General features: G+C 47.0%; 1 protein-coding gene across 11 annotated transcripts in view; it reads left to right on the forward strand.

Annotated features, from left to right (window-relative positions):
* The window catches only part of ACACB (acetyl-CoA carboxylase beta), a 166,411-nt gene that overhangs the window by 91,239 nt on the left and 50,495 nt on the right, over positions 1–24,677 (forward strand). For 9 of the 11 annotated variants that reach the window (XR_012420593.1, XM_065524772.1, XM_074007734.1 and 6 more), the window contains 9 exons: positions 1,251–1,332; positions 4,002–4,147; positions 6,380–6,530; positions 8,154–8,288; positions 12,538–12,684; positions 14,950–15,138; positions 17,877–17,977; positions 21,526–21,614; positions 21,704–21,828. Coding sequence is in view for 9 of the 11 variants with exons in the window: in XM_065524772.1 (XP_065380844.1) it covers positions 1,251–1,332; positions 4,002–4,147; positions 6,380–6,530; positions 8,154–8,288; positions 12,538–12,684; positions 14,950–15,138; positions 17,877–17,977; positions 21,526–21,614; positions 21,704–21,828 (1,165 nt within the window). In the remaining 2 variants the exon portion in view is untranslated. Of the gene's footprint in view, positions 1–1,250; positions 1,333–4,001; positions 4,148–6,379; positions 6,531–8,153; positions 8,289–12,537; positions 12,685–14,949; positions 15,139–17,876; positions 17,978–21,149; positions 21,354–21,525; positions 21,615–21,703; positions 21,829–24,677 lie in introns of those variants that run through there. The other 2 variants (XM_065524775.2, XR_012420594.1) reach the window with 2 other exon arrangements.

A 24,677-nucleotide genomic window follows, 5' to 3' on the forward strand; every position in this document is an offset into this window, starting at 1 on the left:
TCAGCCTCAGCACTTGAACGTTTTGTGCTGGATCATTTTTTGTTTGGGAGCCTGTCCTGTGCATCGTAGGATGTTAGCAGCATTCCTGGCCTCTCCCTACTAAATGCCAGGAGCAGCCCTTCCCTCTGAGCCATGACAATCAAATACATCTCCAGACATTGCCCAAAGTCCCAGGGTTAGGAGCAGAATAATCACCCCCAGTTAATAACTACTGCAAGAGGCAAAGGAACTACCAAAAGAAAGTAAAAGGACTTTTTTTTTTTTTTTTTTGAGAGAGTTCTCTGTCATCCAGGCTGTCACCCAGGCTAGAGTGCAGTGGTGTGATCACAGCTCACTGCAGCCTCGACTTCCTGGGCTCTAGTGATCCTCCCACCTCAGCCTCCCAAGTAGTTGGGGCCACCAGTGCATGCCATCATGCCTGGCCAATTTTTAAAATTTTCTGTATGGATGGGATCTCACTATATCTCCCCCAAGGCTGTTCTCAAACTCGTGGCCTCAAGCAATCCTCCTGCCTCAACTCTTCAACGTGCTGAGATTATAGGTGTGAGCCACCATGCCGGCGAGAAACGTTTTTAGTGCTTTGTTATGCTTTTGAACGGTAGTAGCTTCGTAGTCCCTGCTCAGGTTTCTTTCATAAGCAGGAGGCAGGATCCCATTTGTGAAATTTTTCCGAGAGGCCATTATGGATTTTGCTCCCAAAAAGCATTTTTAAGATTTCAGATCCTTCAGCAAGTGCTGATTCCTTAAGTTCTGAGCAATATCAGGCTCCTCGGGGTGATTCAGGTTCTGTGCGTGCCTTTTAATCAGACTTAGCTTTTTTTTTTTTTTTTTTTTTTGAGATACAGTCTCGCTCTGTCACCCAGCCTGGAGTGCAATGGTGCAATCTCAGCTCACTGCAACCTCCGCCCCCTCTGCTTTCAAGCAATTCTTGTGCCTCAGCCTCCCGAGTAGCTGGGTTGACAGGTGCATGTCACCATGTCTGGCTAATTTTTGTATTTTTAGTAGAGGTGGGGTTTTGCCATGTTGGCCAGGCTGGTCTTGAACTCTTGGCCTCAAGTGATGTGCCTGCCTCAGCCTCCCAAGGTGCAGGGATTACAGGCGTGAGCCACTGCGCCCGGCCCAGGCTTAGCATTTTTAGTGCAGTCAGGTTTGCTGATGCAGAGAGCTGCGTAATTTTTTTAAATGCAAGGGATGGCTGTGGAGTTCTCAGTCCCTCCCAAGGCTGACCATGGCCCTGTCTTTTCTTTCAGGGGCCAGGTCCTCCCAGCGGATTCACTACTGAACATTGTAGATGTGGAATTAATTTACGGAGGCATTAAGTACATTCTCAAGGTAAATGGCCCCGTGCCTCTCCGATGTCTCCAACACTGTGCAAGCTTCAGGGAGTTTCTTTCTTCCATGCACCATCCCTGGAGTGGATTTGCCCATGCTTGGGTTTGAGCACTTGTGTTCCTCAGGAATGCCCGTGTAGTCCGTGACCTTGACACCTAAACACTTTGGCTCTTAGAACATGTAGGGCTGTGCAGTTCGCAGAGGGCACAGTGGAGCGTGGATAAGTTTCCTGTAGCTGCGGTGACAAGGTACCACAAACTGGTTTAAACCAACAAAAATTTATTCTGTCCCAGTTCTGGAGGCCAAGTCTAAAATCAAGGTGTTGGTGGGCCGTGGTCTCTCTGAAGAAGGCGCTGGGGCAGGATCTGTTCTGAGCCTTGCCAGCTTTTGGTGCTGCTGGCAGTCCCTGGTGATTTTTGGCTTGTGGCTGCCTTGCCCATCTGTCTCTGATTTTTTTGTTTTCCCAAATGGAGCCTCACTCTGTCGCCCAGGCTGGAGTGCAGTGGTGCAATCTTGGCTCACTGCAAGCTGCATCTCCCAGGTTCAAGCAATTCTCCTGCCTCAGCCTCCTGAGTAGCTGAGATTATAGGCATATGCCACCATGCCTGGCTAATTTTTGTATTTTTAGTAGAAATGGGATTTCACCATGTTGCCTAGGCTGGTCTTGGACTCCTGAGCTCAAGTGATCTGCCTGCCTTGGCCTCCCAAAGTGCTGGGATTACAGGCATGAGCCACCCCCCGGCCTCTGCCTGTGTGTGTGTGTGTGTGTGTGTGTGTTCACATTGTCTTCCATGACTGTGTCTTTGTGTTTCTTTGTATGAACACCAGTCACCTTGGATTTAGCGCCTACCCTGATCCAGTATGATTTCATCTTAGTTCCATCCCGTTCCAAATAAGGTCACATTCCAGGTTCCAGGAAGGCCACATTGTCGGGAGGGAAAAGAGGACAGAGTTTGAGTCTGCTTCTGAGACAGAATTTTTGTTTTTTTTAACTAATGCTTTCTATTTAATATAGATGAGCACGAGTAGAACTCACAACTTGGAAGATTTGGGGGCTTTAGTTCAACTAAACCTGTGTGTCATTGATCAGGGTGTGCTTTCACAATCATCCTCCTTTGCCCCTAATGCCTCTTGGCTACCTTTGGGGACCTGGCTGCCCCTAACTTGATTTTAAATGTCACACATGCACAATGTAGAAAATTTCAAAATTTCAAGCGAGCCTAAAAAATCAGGAAAACAAATCCATCATATGCTAATGCCTAGAGGTAATCCTGGTGAACATTTTAGCAAATCTGTGTTACATACTTTTTTCCTTTGCATTAATTTTACAAAGTTGAGATCATGGTGCAAATACAGTTTTGCAGCTTTGATATGATCGTGGCATAAAGTTTTCCATGTTATTAACCAGTTTTCTTTAACACGAGTCTAAACTCATGTCTACAGCACTGTCTCCCCGCACTTTCAGTAGTGATGGGAACGTTCCTTACCTGCTGTGTCCACGATGCTGCCCTTATGCGGTGACTGAGCACTTGAAAGTGGCAAGTGTGACTGAGGAACTGAAGTTTACATTTTGTTTAATTTTGATCAATTTAAATAGCTGTGTGTGATTAGGGGTCACCCTATCGGACAGGGCAGATCTAGAGTGTTCCATTGCAAGGTTGTTGGCTTGCTAATTTGGTTCTAATTTTTATTGTTATTACAAATAGTGCTGCAATACACATTCTTCTATTTCTTGCTACCTTGTGTCATAAAATGTGTATTTTATAGGTTGAAGGCCCTTTAGGGTGTGTGTTTTCTGAGAGAAAACTGAACTGAAGTACCAGATGGGGCAGGCACTCTTCCTAGAGGCAGATGTAGTGCTGGGACCAGGGCTTGGCTGTGTCTCTCTCGCATGTCCCAAAGCTCTTGTGTGCTCCTGGGCAGAGCTGGGTCTGGGGAGCAGAGCCCTAGTCTACGTTCAGGTGTCTTAGTCCATTTGGGCTACTGTCATAAAATACCAAAGACTGAGTGGCTTCTAAACCACACACTGTATGTCTCACAATTCTCTAGGCTGGGAAGGTCAAAATCAAGACACTGGCAGATTTGGTATCTACTGAGGACCTACCTTTCATTTCATAGATGCTGTCCTTTCACTATGTCCTTAGATGTCAGAAAGGGGCCATGGAGCTCTACAGGGCATCTTATATAAGGGCACTAATTTCTTTTACGAGGTCCCCACCTTCATGATCTAATCACCTCCCAAAGGCTCCACCTCCTAAAGCCATCGCATTAGGGGTTGGGATTTCAACTTATGAATTTTGTGGGGACACAAACATTTAGTCCATTGCACCTGGCTGCTGGTGGAGTCTCTGAGGCTGCCTCACCCAGAGTAAGAGCTGGAGACAGGAATCAGAAGGGAGACTAGCCCCAGAGGGCATGCAGTCGGCAACATGGCTTGACAGCGACTATATTACCCACGGGCAGGTGTGGCTTGCTACTTCAGGCCTCCCCCAGCCCCATCAGCAGCTGCTCCCTTGGCAGGGATTGTGAGGGCTGGATCCAAGAGACAGGGGTGTTCATCTTGGCCCTCTGTGGTGGACAACCAGCTCTTGTTTGTTGTTAGTGGGGCCACACAGTGCTCTGGGAGCACATCCTGAACCCAGGCGGTGACAAGGGGCCTGTCCTCACAGGTGGCCCGGCAGTCTCTGACCATGTTCGTTCTCATCATGAATGGCTGCCACATCGAGATTGATGCCCACCGGCTGAACGATGGGGGGCTCCTGCTCTCCTACAATGGGAACAGCTACACCACCTACATGAAGGAAGAGGTTGACAGGTTCGTGGGGGTGCGAGTCCCACTGTGGGCTGGGTGTGCACAGCTCTCTGTCCTAGGCATGGAAAACCCAGTGCTGGCCTATGTGCAGATCCAAGGGTGTTCGAGAAGGCACCTCTCCAGTAAATTCCGGGGGCGTGCAGAGAAGCTAATCTCTTGGTTGGAATTCTGTGCAACTGGCAGATATTTAGGGGAGGATCCTAGGGGCCCTTTTCTAGTAACCTGGTTGGTGGGGATTCAGAGCTGAACGGGACGTGACTCCCAGCTCCAGCGGCCTGCAAGGTGTGTGACGAGGTGCCTGCTGCCTGTGCGTCTGAGCTCCGGCATCCACCCAGTTAGCGCGGCAGTGCCCTACCAAGCTCCTCCGTACCAGGCGCTGTGCTAGGTGTTGGGATAGCATTCTGGGTGCGACTTGCCGAGCTTCCAGCCCATTGGGGAAGATGACACACTGAACAAACAGTGGCAGGAAAGGGTGTTGTGTACCTGACGAGTAACACACAAGATGTCCTGGAAGCTCTTAGCACAGGGGCTTGTGAGATCGTGAGATAGGCCCCAAAGATGCTCTGCCTCCAGTGTGTCTGATCACACCGAGGTCACGCAATGAAACAGACCTGGCCAAGGTGACAAAAGGAGAGGGGATGTCTGAAAAGTCTGAAAAGCTCCAGTTAGAGAGTGGAGACTTTTTAATCCTTAATATTTGGGAAGAAGGCAGACTAGGTTTATGCCAGAGTAATGTTTTGTTATCCCCCCTTTTTTTTTTTTTTTTTGAGAGAGGGTCTCGCTCTGTCACCCAGGCTGGAGTACAGTGGTACCATCATGACTGCAGCCTTGACTTCCTGGGCTCCAAGATGATTCCCTCACCTCAGTCCCCCAAGTTGCTGGGACTACAAGGACATGCCACCACGCCCAGCTAATTTTTGTACTTTTTGTAGAGACGGGGTTTTGCCATGTTGCCCAGGCTGGTCTTGAACTTCTGGACTGAAGCAGTCAGCCAGCTTCGGCCTCCCAAAGTGCTGGGATTGCAGGCATGAGCCACTGCACCCTGCCTGTTATCTCTTTTTCAACCCGTGTTCTATCTGCCAAGAATATTCAGGATTATTATAGGTTCCACTCTCCCCAGTTCAAAGGTTAAGACTTTGAGTCAGTAAATATTTGTTGAATCATATCCATTGATTGATTTTTCTGCGTCAGGCCCTGTTGGAAGTATGTCAGTAAAAGGAACCAGCTTTCAGCCAAAAAAGGGTCACATCCTTTTTATTATTTTATTTTAAAGACTGGTTCTCAGCTGGGCGCAGTGGCTCACGCCTGTCATCCCAGCACTTTGGGAGGTCGAGGCGGGTGGATCACGAGGTCAGGTGATTGAGACCATCCTGGCTAACATGGTGAAAGCCTGTCTCTGCTAAAAAATACAAAAAAAATTAGCCTGGTGTGGTGGCAGGTACCTTAGTCCCACCTACTTGGGAGGCTGAGGCAGGAGAATGGTGTGAACCCAGGAGGCGGAGCTTGCAGTGAGCCGAGATCACGCCACTGCACTCCAGCCTGGGCGACAGAGCGAGACTCTGTCTCAAAAAATAAAAAATAAAAAATAAAATAAAGACTGGTTCTCACTCTGTTGCCCACCCTGGGCAAGAGTGAGACCCTGATCACTTGAGTCCAGAAGTTTGAGACTAGCCTGGGCAACATGGCAAAACCCCATCTCTATAAAATATAACAATTAGCCAAGTGTAGTAGCACAAATCAGGGGGTTGTGATGGGAGGATCACCTGACCCCAGGGAGGTCGAGACTTCAGTGAACCATGATTGTGTCACTGCACTCCAGCCTGGGTGACAGAGTAATTATAGCTCACAATAGCCTCGAACTCCTGGGCTTAAAGGATTCTCCTGCCTCAGCCTCCTGAGTAGCTGGGACTCCTGGCATGTGCTACCATGCCCAGCTAATTTTTTTTTTTTTTTTAATTTTTTGTAGAGACTGGGTCTCATTGTGTTGCCCAGGCTTGTCTTAAACTCCTGTCCTCAAGCGATCCTCCTACCTCGGCCTCACAAAGAAAGCATCACAGCCTTTTGTTCACCGACCTCACTCTCAGTGTCTCTGAGATAACTATCAAATGCCACCCTTTGGGAATGTAGAGGGTACACTCCCCCTTTAGGAAGGGGAAATGGTATTGAAAGCCGGACTACGGCTTGCTGGGTTGATGGTCCTCATCAGTCTCCCTACCCACTCCTCCTCTCTCCCAGTTACCGAATTACCATCGGCAATAAGACATGTGTGTTTGAGAAGGAGAATGATCCTACGGTCCTGAGATCCCCCTCGGCTGGGAAGCTGACACAGTACACAGTGGAGGACGGGGGCCACGTTGAGGCTGGGAGCAGCTACGCTGAGATGGAGGTGACTGCAGAGCCGGCCGTGGGGAATCCTGAACCCTCAAACCCTCACTCCTCTGGCTTTGTCCCGTGTCTGAACAAAGAGGCCTACTTCTCCCCTTGGCCACTGTGTGCAAATTCCTAAGGGAGTCAGTCTGTGGGTTTCAGCCAAATCCCCTGAAGTATTCAAAGAAAAAAACTTCAAAAAATGCACACCTCCCCAGGAATGAGTAAGAAGGTTAATGACACAGAAACTGGATACAGAGAATATGGGAACTGTCTGTACTATTTACAAAACTGTTCTGTAAACTGTTCTGTAAATCAGTTTCCTTGATTTTTTTTTTTTTTGAGACAGTCTCAGTGTCACCCAGGCTGGAGTATGGTGGCGTGATCTCGGCTCACTGCAAACTCCGCCTCCTAGGCTCAAGTGATCCCCCCACCTCAGCCTCCCAAGTAGTTGGGATTGCAGGCACGCACCACCCCGCCTGACTTAATTTTTTGTATTTTTGTTAGAGACAGGGTTTCGTCATGTTGCCCAAGCTGTTCTCAAACACCTGAGCTCAGATGATCCACCTGCTTTGGCCTCCGAAATAATAACAATTATTATCAATCATTGATTAAATATTAAATATTGACCCCAGCAGTGATCGAAAGGTGTTCAGCCAATACTTGCAAAGCTGTAACCATGTGGCAGGTGCTGTTCTAAGCATTTTACTGATCTTTATTTTTTAACCTTCCCAGCAACTGTATGAGATGGGCACAAATGTGGTCCCCATTTTATAAAAAAGCTGGGCCCAGGCAGGCTAAGAAACTCGCTGGAGGTCACACAAAGCCAAGATGCAAATCTGGAAAATAACAATAATAGCAATGAAAATACAGCAATAATAGTAGCTACTGCGTATTGACCTGCTGCATGGCAGGATCTGCATCTCATTTAATCCTCATAAGAGCCCTAAGAGGTGAAACTGTCATTATTCCTCATTTTACACTTGGGGAAACTGAGGCTCAAGGAGGGAAGCCACTTCTGAAGATCACAGAGGTATTGTGGGGGGTGGGACCTGGGATTCTAGTCTAGGCCTGGCTGACTTGGGTGCCCAAGCTGTGAACTGCCAAGCAAGAGAGACAGCGTAGTCCTGGCTCTGCAGCCGACACCATGGTGACAAAGCTCATGCCATCCACATATCCAGACACTCAGAGAGGCACATTGAAAGGGCTGATGAGCAGATTCTTCATTTCACAGAGTGTTCCCTGAGGGTTGTCTAAGTGCCTTTAATAAAACAAACTGTTCACAAAATGTTTGACTTATGCAGTACATTTTAGGAACGTGTATATGAACACTCTATGTAACATGATTTAACAGTATTTCTAAGAGAGAGAAGACCCCCCTTTGGAAATAAACATCAGTTTCCATATCTGTAAATGGGCATCACAAACACCTCCTTGGCTGGCTTTGCAGAGTGAATGGCACTTGCCTGGTGCATAGCAGGCTTCCAGTAAAGGTCACTTTTCCTTGTCCCTTCTGCCTGAACACTGCCCAGGGAGTCATTCCATTTAGGTGACGAGTCCCTGCTCCGGCATCACTAGTTCTGGGTGACTCTGGGTGTCAATCCTGACAGGCTCTGTACTATTTCTTCTTTTTACGAAATAGGTGATGAAGATGATCATGACTCTGAACGTGCAGGAAAGTGGCCGGGTGAAGTACATCAAGCGTCCAGGGGCCGTGCTGGAAGCAGGCTGCGTGGTGGCCAGGCTGGAGCTTGATGACCCTTCTAAGGTCCACCCGGTATGTGGTTCCACGGCCCAAGTGCTCTGGCTGGTGCAGGTGCACTTGCAGCCTCCGCTGGTTCAGTGAGACAGGTAGACTCAAGGCTGATAGCTCTTCTCCTGCTTCCACCTGCAGACGGAGCTCATCTCAGCAGCCACCGTGATGGTGCAGAAACACAAGGAAGCTGCACCCTGCTTTGCTCAGATCCCTCTCTGCGGCTCTCCATCCTGCTTAGAGTAAAACCCAGTTTCTGCCAGTGACCTACAAGACCCCAAATGAGCTGTTCCCTGCTTTCTTCTCTGCCTTCCTCCTCTGTCCCTCTCCCCATCACTTACTTGAATACACTGGATCCCTCCCTCCTGGGGGCTGTCCTCTCTGCCATGAAGGACCTACCCCAGACTTTTCAGGGATCACTCCCAACTCCTAGGAGCTTTGATTCCAATGTCTTCCCCTCAATGAGGGCATTCTTGATCACTGACCACCTTTTCTTTTTAATAGACTTAATTTTTAGTATAGTTTTAGATGTACAGAACAGTTATGTAAATAGTACAGAGTTCCCATATTGTCTGTAGCCAGTTTCCCTGTCATTCATTTAATTATTATTCAATTAATTGTCGGTCTTCTTCTTCTTCTTCTTCTTTTTTTTTTTTTTTTTTGAGACAGAGTCTTGCTCTGTTGCCCAGGCTGGAGTGCAGTGGCATGATCTTGGCTCACTGCAACCTCTGCCTCCCTGGTTCAAGTGATTCTCCTGCCTCAGCCTCCTGAGTAGCTGGGGATTATAGGCATGTACCACCACACTGGCTAATTTTTTTATTTTTAGTAGAGACAGGGTTTCGCCATGTTGGCCAGGCTGGTCTTAAACTCCTGACCTCAGGTGGTCCACCCTTCTCAGCCTCCCAAAGTGCTGGGATTACAGGTGTGAACCACTGCACCTGGCCTCAATTAATTACTATTATTATCAATTTACTATTATTAATTTAACTATTATTGCACGAGCATGGTCCATTTGGCATATTTAATGAACCAATATCGATATATTAGGTATTATTGTTTAAGAATAATAATGAACTGTTTTAAATTTAACTATTATTGCAATAGTATGGTCCATTTGTCACATTTAATGAACCAATATTGGTACATTATTGTTCACTCAGATTTCCTTAGTTCATTTTTTAAAAATTATGGTTAAATACACATAACATGAAATTTACTGTCTTAGCCATTTTTAAATGTTCTCTTCAGCAGTATTAAATACATTCACATGGTTGCACAACCATCACCATCATCCATCTCCAGCACTTGCAAAACTAAAACTTGACACTCATTAAATAGTAACTCCCTCCTCCCTCCTCCCTCCAGCCCCTGGAAACCACTATTCTGCTTACTCTCTATCAATTCAACTCCTCTAGGTGCCTCATATAGGTGGAATCTATATAGTATCTGACCTTTTGTGACTACATTTAGTATAATGTTTCCAAGTTTCATCCATCTTATAGCATGTGGCAGAATGTCCCTGTTTTTTTAAGGCTGCATAATATTCCCTTGTAGGGGTATATCACATTTTGTTTATTGACTCATCCACTGATAGACACTAGGATTGTTTCTACCTTTTGGCTACTGTGAATAAGGCAGCTATGGACATGAGTGTACGATTTTCTTAGTTTTTACCTAATTTTCAGGATCCCATCCAGGTTAGCGCATTGCATGTAGTTGTCATGTCTCTTTCAACCGTCCTTTAAAAAATTGTGCTCACCTCTACCCATGTGTGAACACACACCACACCTCACAGAGATGACCTCACTGATTGTCTCCTTGGTTTATTATTTGGCCTCCAGGAGACTGGAAACACCAGGAGAACAGGGCTTTTTGGCTTTCTTGCTCACTGCTGGGTCCCCAGTGCCAAAAACAGGAGCTGGTACGTCAGAGGTGCTCTGTAAATATTGGTTGGTGGATGAACGTATAGCAGTGCAGGTGCCGGGGCCGTCACCCTCTCCTCAGGACCACTAGGGGGTGCACCAGAGTGTCTGTCATGTGACCCTGAGCTCAGGCTCTTGGGGGGACCTCCAATTTAGATTCCTGTTAATTTTTCAGCGTTTGTCAAGCCCTGTCATTACCTATGAGTCCCTGAGGTCAAGGACTACTTTCGATGTTCCTGTTGTGATCCTGGGGCTTAGCACAGTGCTCGGGGCATAATGGGTGCTGAGAAATAATAAGTCTTGATGAATGAATGAATGTTTACACCCTCCTAAGCAAGACTCCAAAATAATTAGTACATCTGTCCAGCAAAAAAATTATTTACAAGTATCACATTGTCTCTTTTCTCCAGAGTATTCTATTGATTGTATTTGTTTTCTTTTTTAAAAAAATTATAATTATAGGTACATAATAGGTGTATATATTTATGGGGTACATGTGACCTTTTGATATAGGCATACAGTCTAATAATAGGTGTATATGTTTATGGGGTACATGTGACCTTTGATATAGGCATATACTGTCTAATAATCAAATCAGGGTGATTGGGGTATCTATCACCTCAAGCATTTATCATTTCTTTGCGCTAGGAACATTCCAATTCTACTCTTTTGGTTATTTTAAAATATACATTCAATTTTAATTGACTATAGAGTCACCTTGTTGTGCTATCAATACTAGATCTTTTTTTTTTTTTTTGAGATGCAGTTTCGCTCTGTCACCCAGGTTGGAGTGCGGTGGCGTGATCTTGGCTCACTGTAACCTCCACCTCCAGGGTTCAAGCGATTCTCGTGCCTCAGCCTCCCGAGTAGCTGGGACTTCAGGCACCTGCCACCATGCCCGGCTAATTTTTGTATTTTTAGTAGAGACGGGGTTTCACCATGTTGGTCAGGCTGATCTCAAACTCCTGACCTCAGGTCATCCGCCTGCCTCGCCCTCCTGAAGTGCTGGAATTACAGGTGTGAGCCACCACGCCCAGCCTCAATACTAGATCTTATTCATTCTATTGAACTGTATTTTTGTACCCATTAACCATCCCCACTCCCACCAGCCCCATTACCCTTCCCAGACCCTGGCAACCATCATTCTACGTTCTATTTCCATGAGTTCATTTGTTTTAATTTTCTACACTCACATGTGAGTGAGAACATGCTAAATTTGTCTTTCTGTGCCCAGATTATTTCACATACTAATCTGATATCCTCCAGTTCCATCCATGTTGCTGCAAATGACTGTTGTTACAATTCTTTTCATTAGCCTCTCTCTTTTTTTTTTTTTTTTTTTTTTGAGACAGAGTCTCACTCTGTCACCCAGGCTGGAGTGCAGTGGCATGATCTTGGCTCACTGCAACCTCCACTTCCTGGGTTCAAGCAATTCTCCTGCCTCAGACTCCCGGGTAGTCTGAGTACAAACAAGCACAAACAAGTAGCTGGGACTACAGGTTTGTGCCACCACGCCTGACTAATTGTTGTATTTTTAGTAGTGATGGAGTTTCACTAGGTTGGCCAGGCTGATCTTGAACTCCTGGCCTCAAGCAATCCGCCCACCTTGGCCTCCCAAAGTGCTGGGATTACAAAGGTGAGCCACTGCGCCTGGCATCATTAGTCTCTTTAGGGAGTTCCCAAAGCTAGGAATAGACTGGGCCTTTTTGGATCAGTGGGCAGGTCCAGGTACCTGCACTGTGATTCCTTTCAGCACACATTTCCTGTGCTGGGTTAATAAGGTAGGGCCTGGCCACCCATTCCCTGAGCCTCACGTAAATGCTGGTGAGACAGACTGGGAGATCAAGTAATTTTACTTGGTGAGTGTAGTTAGAACACTGCCCTTGGCCCTGGGCTGTGGGGGCCCAGATGGAGAAGCCATGATCAGACTGTGGAGGAAAACAGAATTTCACTCAATTTCCCAGGCTGGAGTGCAATGGCACAACCTTGGCTCACTGCAACCTCCGCCTCCCAGGTTCAATTGATTCTCCTGCCTCAGCCTCTGGAGTAGCTCAGATTACAGGCACGCGCCACTGTGACTGGCAAAATTTTTTGTGTATTTTTAGTAGAGATGGGATTTCGCCATGTTGGCCAGGCTGGTCTCGAACTCAAAAGGAATGGTTTGGAAAACCCACATAGGGGTGTGAGTTTGGCCATTTTAACTTTCCAGTACATTGTCTTCGATTTTTTCCTCAGGCCTCATCCTCACTTGATATGGAAGCCAGCGGATCTGCCCCACCTCCTGTTCTGCCCCGTCCCATTTGGGATTCCCAGAGTTTTCCTGACCTGTCATTCTTGTGGTGTCTCATCAGGCTGAACCGTTCACAGGAGAACTCCCTGCCCAGCAGACACTGCCCATCCTTGGAGAGAAACTGCACCAGGTCTTCCACAGCGTCCTGGAAAACCTCACCAACGTCATGAGTGGCTTTTGTCTGCCGGAGCCCATTTTTAGCATAAAGGTAAAGTCACCTATGAGCGCAGGCATGTAGATCCGTGTGGAGAGTCAGGTCTACCCCATGACAGCAGAGGTCATTAGTAAGAAATGAGAAAATGGTCGGTCTTCTGTTGTTTTTATTTTATTTATTTTGTTTTTTGAGACAAAGTCTCACTCTGTCGCCCAGGCTCACTGCAGCCTTAACCTCCTGGGCTCAAGAGATCCTCCCACCTCAGCCTCCCGAGTAGCTGGGACTATAGGTACACCCCACCACGCCCGGCTAATTTTTTGTATTTTTGTAGAGATGGAGTTTTACCGTGTTCCCCAAGCTGGTCTGAGACTCCCGGGCTCAAGTGATCCACCTGCCTGGGCCTCCCAAAGTGCTGGGATTACAGGCCTGAGCCACTGCACCCAGCCCCTCTGTTGTGTTTATGAAGGACCTGTCCTCAGGGAATTCCTCAATTCGATTGCAAACATTGGCCTGACGTTTTCTCCTTGATCGTAAACTGGGCTTGTAGCAGTTCAGCTGAAAACTGAGAATACTCCAGTAGGATGTTAAGGAAGGAGTCAGTGGGGGTCACCCCCCTTAAGGAGATGACGGACAAGGCCCTTTGTTTGAAACACACCTCTGTTCGCCGTTCACCCTTGCTGGGTCTCATCTATTCACTCAGTAAAGAAACAAGAAGTTCTCTGATTTGCAGACCTCCTTGAAAGACCCGTGATGCTCATAACAGTGACTAGTGATGATGAAAATCATGGCGATGATGATAATAATTGCCAATGCTTAGCAAGTATGTACCATGTGTCACCCTTTTTTTTTTTTTTTTTTGAGATGGAGCCTTGCTGTGTCACCCACACTGGAGTATGGTAGCACAATCTTGTCTCACTGCAACCTCTGCCTCCCAGGTTAAAGTGATTCTCCTGCCTCAGCCTCCTGAGTAGCTGGGATTACAGGCACGTGCCACCTATACCCAGCTAATTTTTGTATTTTTTTTTGGTAGAGATGGGTTTTTACCATGTTGACCAGGCTGGTCTTGAACTCCTGACCTCAGGTGATTCACCCACCTCGGCCTCCCAAAGTGCTGGAATTACAGGCATGAGCCACCATGCCCACTGTGTCACCTTCTAACTACTTAAAAGTTCAGTTATTTCATCCTCCCAGCAACCGATAAGGTAGGAACTCTTATTTCCTTTTACAGTTGAGGCAACTGAAGCACACAGGGACTAAGAGACTTGCCGTGCTTCATACATGAGGAGGCAAAGATGAGATCTGAACCATGGCCATCAGGATTCTGACTCTGTGCTCTTCACCCCATGTTATGCTGCCTAATGATTATTGACATCATTGCAACTTTTTTTTTTTTTTTGAGATAGGGTCTTGCTTTGTCTCCCAAGCTGGAGTGAAACAGTGCTCACTACAACCTCGACCCCCTGGGCTCAAGCAGTCGTTCCACTTCAGCCTCCCAAGTAGCTGGGGTTACAGGCACCTGCCACCATGCCCAGCTAATTTTTTGTAGAGATGGGGTCTCACCATGTTGCCCAGGCTGGTCTCGAACTCCTGGGCTCAAGTGATCCTCCTGCCTTGGCCTCCCAAAGTGTTGGGATTGCAGACATGAGCCACTGCACTCCACAATAATTGCAACCTTTATTAGTTGGGGTGCTTCGCAGTTTATATATCAGTTCACTTTGAAACCTCACAACCACACTGGGGCGTTGGCCCCATTGTCATCGTCATCCAAAGACCATCAGCATTGGCTACTGAGACACCCTGGAAACAGCATAGGGCAGCAGTTCAGTCTCAGGAGCTGAACAGCCTGGGTTTGCCTCCTAGTTTTGCTTCTTACTAGCTAAGTGACTTTGGTTAACTTAACTAATCTCTCTGTGTTTCAGTTGCCTCAACTGCAAAATGGACAAAATCATTAGACCTCCTTTGTAGGGTTGCTTTTAGGGATCAAATGAGAACATGTAAAGAAAGGTCCTAGAACACTGTACTAAGCTAGTATACAAGAAACATCAACTCATCACGTGACCTTATGTTTGATCCCCCCAATGCTGGCTTTCTGATGCACAGAGAGGGGGAGTCAGGGTCCTCCTATGTGGGAAAACTGAGTATTCCATGTGGTCAGGGGCCGTTCCACTCTGGACTGCCCCAGAGGCTGCTGGGTCTGGATCTTCAGCCACTTGAGTGCATGGGGTCAGGATGGGTTGAGCTGTGTTGGGTGCCCTGTTGTGGGGGGTGGTGCCCATGCCCATGCAGGGCTGGGGGCTGATGCTGTGGTCCCCGCTTCAGTTGAAGGAGTGGGTGCAGAAGCTCATGATGACCCTCCGGCATCCGTCACTGCCGCTGCTGGAGCTGCAGGAGATCATGACCAGCGTGGCAGGCCGCATCCCGGCCCCCGTGGAGAAGTCAGTCCGCAGGGTGATGGCCCAGTATGCCAGCAACATCACCTCGGTGCTGTGCCAGTTCCCCAGCCAGCAGGTACGTGCTCCCCCACCAAGCCCCACCCCACCAGGATGGTCACACTGGGCCGGCTCCCAGTCTGGCTCCATATCTGGCCTCTGATCAAGTTGAACTCCTTGAGACCCACTTACAGCCTAACATATCAGGCTGAGGGTTTCCTTTCAAGCCTCATCTGCAGAATCCCATCATTTACTCAAAGCAACAGTTGTTTGAATGAACATCAACATTCCTTAGGTCTTACTGCGTAAAACTCAAGATTCCGATGGAGTTGATGCAGATGGAGTGAGCATTTCCCAAAAAAATAAACTGGCTGACATCATTAGAGGAAACTGCAAGTTTTTTTATTTTTGTTTTTTCACTGGTTTGCAGCTTTGATTTTCCGTCCCTGGATTTCGTAGGTGATCATCTGGGAGCTCCATGTGTGTGTGTATGTGTGTGTGTGTATATATATATATATACACACACACACATACACACACACCCCCATATATATATATATATAGTATTTTAAGAACTGTACTGAGGTCGGGTGCAGTGGCTCACTCCTATAATCCCAGCACTTTGGGAGGCCGAGGTAGGTGGATCATTTGAGGTCAGGAGTTTGAGACCAGCCTGGCCAACATGGTGAAACCCCATCTCTACCAAAAATACAAAAATTAGCCAGGCATGGTAGCACGCACCTGCAGTCCCAACTACTCAGGAGGCTGAGGCAGGAGAATTGCTTGAACCCAGGAGGCAGAGGTTGCAGTGAGCCGAGATTGCACCACTGCGCTCCAAAAAAAAGAATGTACTGAGATGTCTCATCTTAATCTAGTTGCATTTGTGAACACGTTAAAAAAAAGAATGGAAGCCATTCCAGGGTAGTATGAAATATCTCTGTTATTTACACACTGGCCTTGCGTTGCTCATTTTGTTGTGGTTGTTGGTTTTGTGGGGCATTTGAAAGGCATTTGCACTGGGAAGAGCCCCTCTGCCTATTGGCCTTCCTGCCCTCTGGTGAGAGGGTTCCTCACCATCGTCATCCACCCGCCCACACATTGGTGATTTGGGAAACCAGAGGACAGTGTCGTTCAGGCCATTCTCAGAGGTTAGCAGTTCTAAGGGCTGGAATATTGTCCAGCCAAAGAAAGAAAGAATACTGATTCATGCTTCCACGTGGATGAAGCATGAATTGTGCTAAGGGAAATAAGCCAGGCACAAAAGACCACATATTATGTGATATTATGTGATTCCTTTTTTTTTTTTTTTTTTGAGACCTTCCGAGTAGTTGGGATTACAGGCGTACACCACCATTCCCAGCTAATTTTTTGTTTTTTTAGTGGAGATGTGGTTTCACCATGTTGCCCAGGCTGGTCTTGAACTCCTGACCTCAGGTGATCTTCCTGCCTCGGCCTCCCAAAATGCTGGGATTACAGGCATGAGCCACGGTGCCCAGCCCTGTGTGATTCCATTTTTTATGAAATGTCCAGAATAGGCACATTCATGAAGAAGGAAGTAGATTAGTGACCACCAGGGGCTGCAGTGCAGGGAAAATGGAGAGTGAGCACTAATGACTACGAGGTTTCTTTTTAGAGTGACGAACATGCTTTAACATTAGATGGTGGTGGTAGTTGCACGACTTTATGAATACACTACCAACCACTGAATGTACACTTTAAAGGGAGATGGTGGAATATGATGGTATGTAAGGTATATCTGAACTAAAAAATAACAAAAACCAAACTCTAGAGGATCCTAACTGAAAAAGTACACACTTGGAACTTTCAGGAATTTGTCATTGATCCAGGTTTTTTTTTCTTTAAAAATATTTTTGATGCCAAAGGCAATATACCAATAACATTACGTCTAATGATAAAGACAGGACCCTTCCCCACCGGCACCCTGGTTTTTGCTAGAGTGGGACATTCCCATCTCCTCATTCCCCATCCCGTTCATATGTGCAGACCGGTAGAAGTCGAATGTGTGCACTTCTCCATGTGATTGCTGGCATTTTGAGCGCTTGAATTCCTCACCGTTGAAGGGATGAACAGGGGTGTTGCAGGGTAGCTGGAAGGCTTTGGCCTGGAATTTTCAATCTTCAAATGAGCCTTGGATGGGACCTCCCTGGGAGGCTGTGGTGGGTCCTGTAGGTCAGCAGTTCCCAACCTTTTTAGCACCAGAGACCGGTTTTGTGGAAGACAGTTTTTCCACAGACCGGGGACGGGGGTGGTTTCGGGATGATTCAAGCACGGACCGGGGAGGGGGATGGTTTCGGGATGATTCAAGTGCGTTACATTTATGGTGCACTTTATTTCTATTATGATTACATTGTAATATATAATGAAATAATTATACAACTCACCATAATGTAGAATCTGTGAGAGCCCCAGGCCTGTTTTCCTGCACCTAGACGGTCCCATCTGGGGGTAATGAGAGATAGCAACAGATCATCAGGCCTCAGATTCTCATAAGGAGCATGCAACCTAGATCCCTCGCAGGCGTGGTTCACAGCAGGGTTTGCGCGCCTGTGAGAATCTAATGTTCCCGCTGATCTGACAGGAGGTGGAGCTCAGATGGTAATATGAGCAATCGGGGGCTGTAAATACAGACAAAGCTTCGCTCCTTCTTCCACTGCTTACCTCCCGCTGTTCAGCCAGTTCCTAACAGGCCATAGACCGGTGCTGGTTTGGGTACTGGTTTGGGGACCCCTGCTTTAGGGGACTGCTGTGTGGCATGTGGATCATCAGCAGTCAGATCTGTCTTGTCTTCCCATCCAGATAGCCACCATCCTGGACTGCCACGCGGCCACCCTGCAGCGGAAGGCTGACCGAGAGGTCTTCTTCCTCAACACCCAGAGCATCGTGCAGTTGGTCCAGAGGTAAATCCTAGGTCTCCCCATGGGATGTGGTTGTCACCTGACCGTCGCATGCATTGCACCAGGGTGGTGCTCTGGGGCTGTCTTCCGGGCAGGCTTGCACTGCGAGAAAGTGCGTTATGGTCCTGCGGTGCCATTACTAACAGCAGAACCCTGGGTAAGGCACTTTACTTCTGTGAAGCTGTTTGCCGGCTGGCAAAATGGAAATAAAAACACTTTTCAAGACAAGTTGTTTGGATTATAAAGGAATGAATTTTTTTTTTTTTTTTTTTTTGAGACAGAGGCTCCTTCCCACAGAGGAGAGCAGTGGTATGATCTCAGCTCGCTGCAACCTCTGCCTCCCAGGTTCAAGCGATTCTCCTGCTTCAGCCTCCCGAGTAGCTGGGATTACGGGCAATTTTTGTACTTTTTGTAGAGACGGGGTTTCACCATATTGGCCACGCTGGTCTCGAACTCCTGACCTCAAGTGATCCACTCGCCTCGACCTCCCAAAGTGCTGGGATTACAGGCGCGAGCCACCATGTCTGGCCTATAAATGTATTAAGTTTTGTGAAGTGCTGACAAATAGTAAATACCTGATAGTTACATTAGATTGAGGCAGTGTGGTGAAATAGCTTTATGTATGATAAAAGACTGCGCAAATTGTTATCATGTGGCTTTTGGGACAATTGCAAAGGAAAGTGGATGAATAATTTGAATTGTCTCAAGTAGTTTTTTATTGTACAGGGGTTTTCTGCTGCAGGACTATTCTGATGACAAAAGGATTTTTTTTTCTTTTTTTTTTTTTTTTGAGATGATGTCTCAGTCTGTCGCCCAGGCTGGAGTGTAGTGGCACGATCTTGGCTCACTGCAAGCTCCGCCTCCTGGGTTCATGCCATTCTTCTGCTGCCTCAGCCTCCTGAGTAGCTGGAACTACAGGCGCCTGCCATCATGCCCGGCTAATTTCTTTTTTGTATTTTTAGCAGAGACCGTGTTTCACCGTGTTAGCTAGAATGGTCTCAATCTCCTGACCTTGTGATCCGTCTGCCTCAGCCTCCCAAAGTGCTGGGATTACGGCGTGAGCCACCACGCCTGGCCGACAAAAGGATTTTCTGCCACTTTTCACGAAAAATCCACCTAGCAAGAAAGCTTTCCTTATGAAGACAATCAGGGCCAGGTGCTGCAGCTCATGCCTGTAATCCCAGCATTTTGGGAGGCCAAGGCAAGAGGACCACTTGAGGCCAGGAGTTGGAGACCAGCCTTGGTGATGTAGCGGGACCCTGTCTGTACAAAAAAAAGAGAAAAAAAAAGAGTCAGGCATGGTGGTGTGTACCTATAGGCCTAGCTACTTAGGAGGCTGAGGTGAGAGGAGTGCTTGATCCCAGGAGTTTGAGGTTGTAGTGAGCTGTGATCATGCCATTGCACTCCAGCCTGGGGGACAGAGCAAGACCTTGTCTTTTACGAAAAAGAAAAAAAGGAATCAAAGCATTATTGGATTTAAACCAATAAATTCCAGGCATGTTTCCCATGTGCCAGAAACTCCCAGGTACAAAGAATGTAAGATTGTAGAAAACCGGCCTTCTTTTCAAGGAGCTCCCCAGCTGTCAGGGAGAGATTTTAGTGTGGATTCCCCACAAACTGCAAGTTTCACAGCCAGGGGCTAGGAAGGGAGTCCTCTTAAAACACATCGACTGCTAACCTTAAGCCCATCCTTTAAGCTTCAGAGAAACATCTAGGAAAAATGAATCATTAATAAATTAACTGAATTTTCTGGCAAATTTTCTGTGCTGAACCTAAGTATTAAAACTCTGTCCTGTGTTGTATAAGTATGTGTTTTAAAATCACATTCAGATCAGAGAGTCTTTTAGCATCTTGATCTGTTTTGTTGTTATTTGTTGATGCTGCAGTTAAGCTAGTTTCTACTTCCCCACAACTCAGTGTCACATCTCCTGAGAAACTTGACCCCTGCGTTCAGATTTTTGGAGGAACATCCAGGTTAAAACTTTGTTTTAAAAGAGAAGCGGCTAGGTGCGATGGCTCACACCTATAATCCCAGCACTTTGGGAGGCCACGGCAGGTGGATTGCTTGAGCTCAGAAGTTCGAGACCAGCCTGGGCAATATGGTGAAATCCATCTACAAAATATACGAAAATTAGCCGGGCATGGTGGTGGGCACCTGTGGTCCCAGCTACTGCAGAGGCTGAGGTGGGAAGATTGCTTGAGCCCGGGAGGCAGAGATGACAGTGAGCTGTGATTGCACCACTGCACTCCAGCCTGGGTGACAGAGCAAGAACCTGTCTCAAAACAAGAAAAAAAAAAGAGAGAAGCAAAATTTACATGGAGATCTTTTGGTAAATGTTTTTCCAGTTTGTCTTTTTAAAATGGTCTCTATACATTGGGTTTGTCTTTTTAAAATGGTCTCTATACATTGGGTAAGTGATTGAAAAATTTTGTTTTAATAGTTAAAGCTTGCTAAACTTGGCTACCCCGTTCAGTATCCGAAATCTATTAAGGGGTTTGTGTGTTTGTTTGTTTGTTTGTTTTTGTTTTTGTTTTCTCTGTGGCCAGAAAGGCGCCCTCCCGAGTATTAGGCTTGGGATCTACTCCGGTTTTGCCTCCAGTTTGATGTGGGACCTTGGGCAGGGCAGTGTTCTTTCTGGCCTGCAGATGAACCAACTCCATATCCTTTGAAGGCCTCAGGATTAGAGGCTGCCTCTAGATACTTTAAAAAAAATTATTTTAAAATTAACTAGTTAATTAATTAATTTTTTAAAATTTATTTTGAGACAAGCTATCGCCCAGGCTGGAGTGCAGTGGTGCGATCGTAGCTCACAACAGCCTTGACCTCTTGGCCTCAAGTGATCCTCTCGCCTCAGCCTCCTGTGTAGCTGGGACCACAGTCATGCGCTACCACTCCCGGCTGATTTTTTTGATTTTTTTATAAAGACAAGGTCTCACCTTGTTGCCTAGGCTGCTCTTGAACTTCTGGGCTCAAATGATCCTCCTGCCTTAGCCTCCCAAAGTGCTGGGATTATGGGCGTGAGCCACCATGACTGGCCTTAATTTTTTGTTTTGTTTTGTAGAAATTGGGTCTTGGCAATATTGCCCAGGCTTGAACTCCTGGGCTCCAGTGATCCTTCCATCTCCATGTCCTTTCTAAAATCCTTTCTCTCTCTCTTTTTTTTTTTTTTTTGAGACGGAGTCTTGCTCTGTCACCCAGGTTGGAGTGCAATGGTGCGATCTCAGCTACTGCAACCTCCTCCTTCCAGATTCAAGTGATTCTCCTGCCTCAGTCTCCCGAGCAGCTGGAACTACAGGCATCTGCCACCACGCCCAGCTAGTTTTTGTATTGTTAGTAGAGACAGGGTTTCACCATGTTGGCCAGGATGGTCTCGATCTCCTGACCTCGTGATCTGCCTGCCTCGGCCTCCCAAAGTGCTGGGATTACAGGTGTGAGCCACCCCGCCCAGCCAATCCTTTCTCTTTTTAAAAATCATAAAAAGAAAATATTAAATATTCAGGTACTCAAGGAAGGGGTGTGAGCATTAAGAGCAGCCTTCCCTTCTCCCCAGATACCGCAGCGGGATCCGCGGCTATATGAAAACAGTGGTGTTGGATCTCCTGAGAAGATACTTGCATGTCGAGCACCATTTTCAGCAAGGCAAGAGATGCTGATGCCAACACCAGTGGGATGGTGGGGGGCTGAGGAGCCTGAACTTTACCTCTGCGTGGTGTTTTGTCTCCCCCTAGCCCATTACGACAAGTGTGTGATAAACCTCAGGGAGCAGTTCAAGCCAGACATGTCCCAGGTGCTGGACTGCATCTTCTCCCACGCACAGGTGGCCAAGAAGAACCAGCTGGTGATCATGCTGATCGTAAGCAGGAAGAGGGCCTGTTACCCAACCGGGGGTGGGTCAGGAGTCCGCAAACGTTTTCTAACAAGGAGCAGAAAGTGGCCGGACGCGGTGGCTCATGCCTCTAATCCCAGCACTTTGGGAGGCTGAAGCGGGCAGATCACTTGAGATCAGGAGTTCGAGATCAGCCTGGCCAATGTGGTGAAACCTCGTCTCTACTAAAAATACAAAAATTAGCTGGGCATGGTGGCGCGTACCTGTAATCCCAGCTACTTGGGGGGCTGAGGCAGAAGAATCGCTTGAACCCAGGAGGCAGAGGTTGCAGTGAGCCAAGATCGTGGCACTGCACTCCAGCCTGGGCAACAGGGCAAGATACTGTCTCAAAAAATAAAGAAAAGAAAAGGAAAGAAAAGAAAAAGTAAGCCAGAAAGTAAATATTTTAGACTTTGCAGGTTGCCGTGGTCTCTGTCTTGACCACTCAACACTGCCTTTGTACAATGTAAGCGAATGGGCATGGCTGTGTTCCCATAAAACTTTGTTGGGAGCCTGAGGTGGGAGGATCACTTGAACCTAGGAGTTCAAGTCCAGCCTAGGCAATATTCTAAGACTCCATTTCTTAGGAAAAAAAAAAAACTAAAGCTGGGCACTGTGGCTCACTTCTGTAATCCCAGCACTTTGGGAGGCTGAGACAGGAGGATCACTTGAGGCCAGGAGTTTGAGACCAGCCTGGGCAATACAGGGAGACCTCATCTATACAAAAAGTACAAAAATTAGCCAGGTGTGGTGATATGCACCTGTCATCCCAGCTACTCAGGGTGCTGAGGCAGGAGGATCACTTGAGCCTGGGATGTTAAGCCTACAGTAAGCTGTGATCACAGCACTGCACTCCAGCCTGGGTGGCAGAATGAGATCCTGTCTCAAAAAAACAACAACCAAAAAAACCCAACTTTGTATACAAAAACAGGCCACGGGTGGGATTTGTTGGCCCCTGGGGAGATCATGACTAATGCAAAGCACCTACTTTGTGCCAGGTACTCTTGAAGTGCTTTCCAAATACACAGTTGCTCATTTAATTCTCACAGCAGTCCTAGAAAGTGGGTACTGCTGTCACAGCTCTTTGGCAGAGCACAGAGAAATTAAGCCACTTACTCAAGGGCATCCAGCTCCTAAATGTAGAGCCAGGATTTGAACCACTAGTCTGACTCCAGAGTCATGAACTATTAGCCGTGGGATATTGGATTTTGAGTCCTGTGTGTGAAGAAGAAGAGGTATGGAGTCTCTGTTCTTGTTTCTCTTTTCACTTGATAATAGCAGTCTTTTGTTTTTTGTTTATTTTTTCTTTTGAAACAGGGTCTCGCTCTGTTGCCCAGGCTGGAGTGCAGTGGCACCATCATGGCTCACTGTAGCCTCTATCCCCTGGCCTTAAGCCATCCTCCCACGTTAGCCTCCCAGGTAGCTGGGATTGCAGACTCACACTACCACACCCAGCTAGTTTGTTTGTTTGTGTATTGGTTTGTTTTGTAGAGATGAGGTCTCACCATGTTGCCCAGGCTGATCTTGAACTCCTGGGCTCAAACAATCTTCCTGCTTTGGCCTCCCAAAGTGCTGGGATAACAGGCATGAGCCACTGCGCCTGGCCAATAATAGCAGTCTTTTATGACTAAAAATATTACTCTTTGATATGTCCCTGGCAACTGACTTGGAAAATGTAGGATCAGCAAAGTAAAAGAGACTTGGACTTGGCTTATGGTAGAAAGGGGTTTGGCAATTTTTTTTTTTTTTTGAGACGGAGTCTTGCTCTGTCGCCCAGGCTGGAGTACAATGGCACAATCTTGGCTCACTGCAACCTCCGCCTCCCGGGTTCTATCTATCTGTCTTCTATCTATCTTTTTTGTTTGTTTGTTTGTTTGTTTGTTTTTTGAGACAGAGTCTCACTCTGTCGCCCAGGCTGGAGTGCAGTGGTGCGATCTCTGTTCACTGCACCCTCCGCCTCCAGGGTTCAAGTGATTCTCCTGTCTCAGCCTCTGGAGTAGCTGGGATTACAGGCATGCACCACCATGCCCAGCTGATTTTTGTGTTTTTAGTAGAGACATGGTTTTGCCATGTTACCCAGGCTGGTCTCGAATTCCTGACCCCACAAGCCTTGGCCTCCCAAAGTGCTGGGATTATAGGCATGAGCCACCACAATGGGCCTGGCAAATTTGTGTGTGTGTGTGTGTGTGTGTGTGTGTGTGTGTGTGTGTGTGTGTGTGTGAAGGGCCCCGGATAGTAAAGATTTTAGGCTTGAGGACGTCCATCCCCTGTAGCCACTACTCAGCTCTGTGAGCTCTGCCACTGTAGCCTGAAAACAACTACAGACAATAGATACATGAATGAGGATGGCTATGTTCCAATAAAACTTTATTTACAAAAACAGTCAGTGGGCAGAGTTTGGCCATGATCTTAAAGGACAGTTAGTACCCTATCCCCTATCCAAATTGCATTAATAAATATTGGGGTTTTTGGTAAAGAACCATTTAAAAATCTCACACAGCAGCTTTCAATCCTGGTTGTACATTAGAATCACCTAGGGGGTGGGGAGACTTTTAAAAAATACAATTGCCCATGCCCCACCCTTGGTCAATTTAATCAGAGTTTCTAGGGGTGGGGCCCAGGCATTAGTGCTTTTTGAAAGTTTCCCTGTGGGAAACTTAAATGTGCACTGTATATTAGACAATATTATTGGTTTAATGTTCAGTTTCTGTGGTGTTTTAATGGTTCTGTAGGTAGGTGGGAGGGAGATATGTGCTAAAATAGTATAAAGGATTGTGGTGTCTGCAACTGACTTTCAGAAAAAGAGAGTGTGTGTGTATGCACATGCACGTTCTTAT

This window comes from Macaca fascicularis, chromosome 11 (assembly GCF_037993035.2).
Source record: "Macaca fascicularis isolate 582-1 chromosome 11, T2T-MFA8v1.1".
Lineage (NCBI taxonomy): Eukaryota > Metazoa > Chordata > Mammalia > Primates > Cercopithecidae > Macaca > Macaca fascicularis.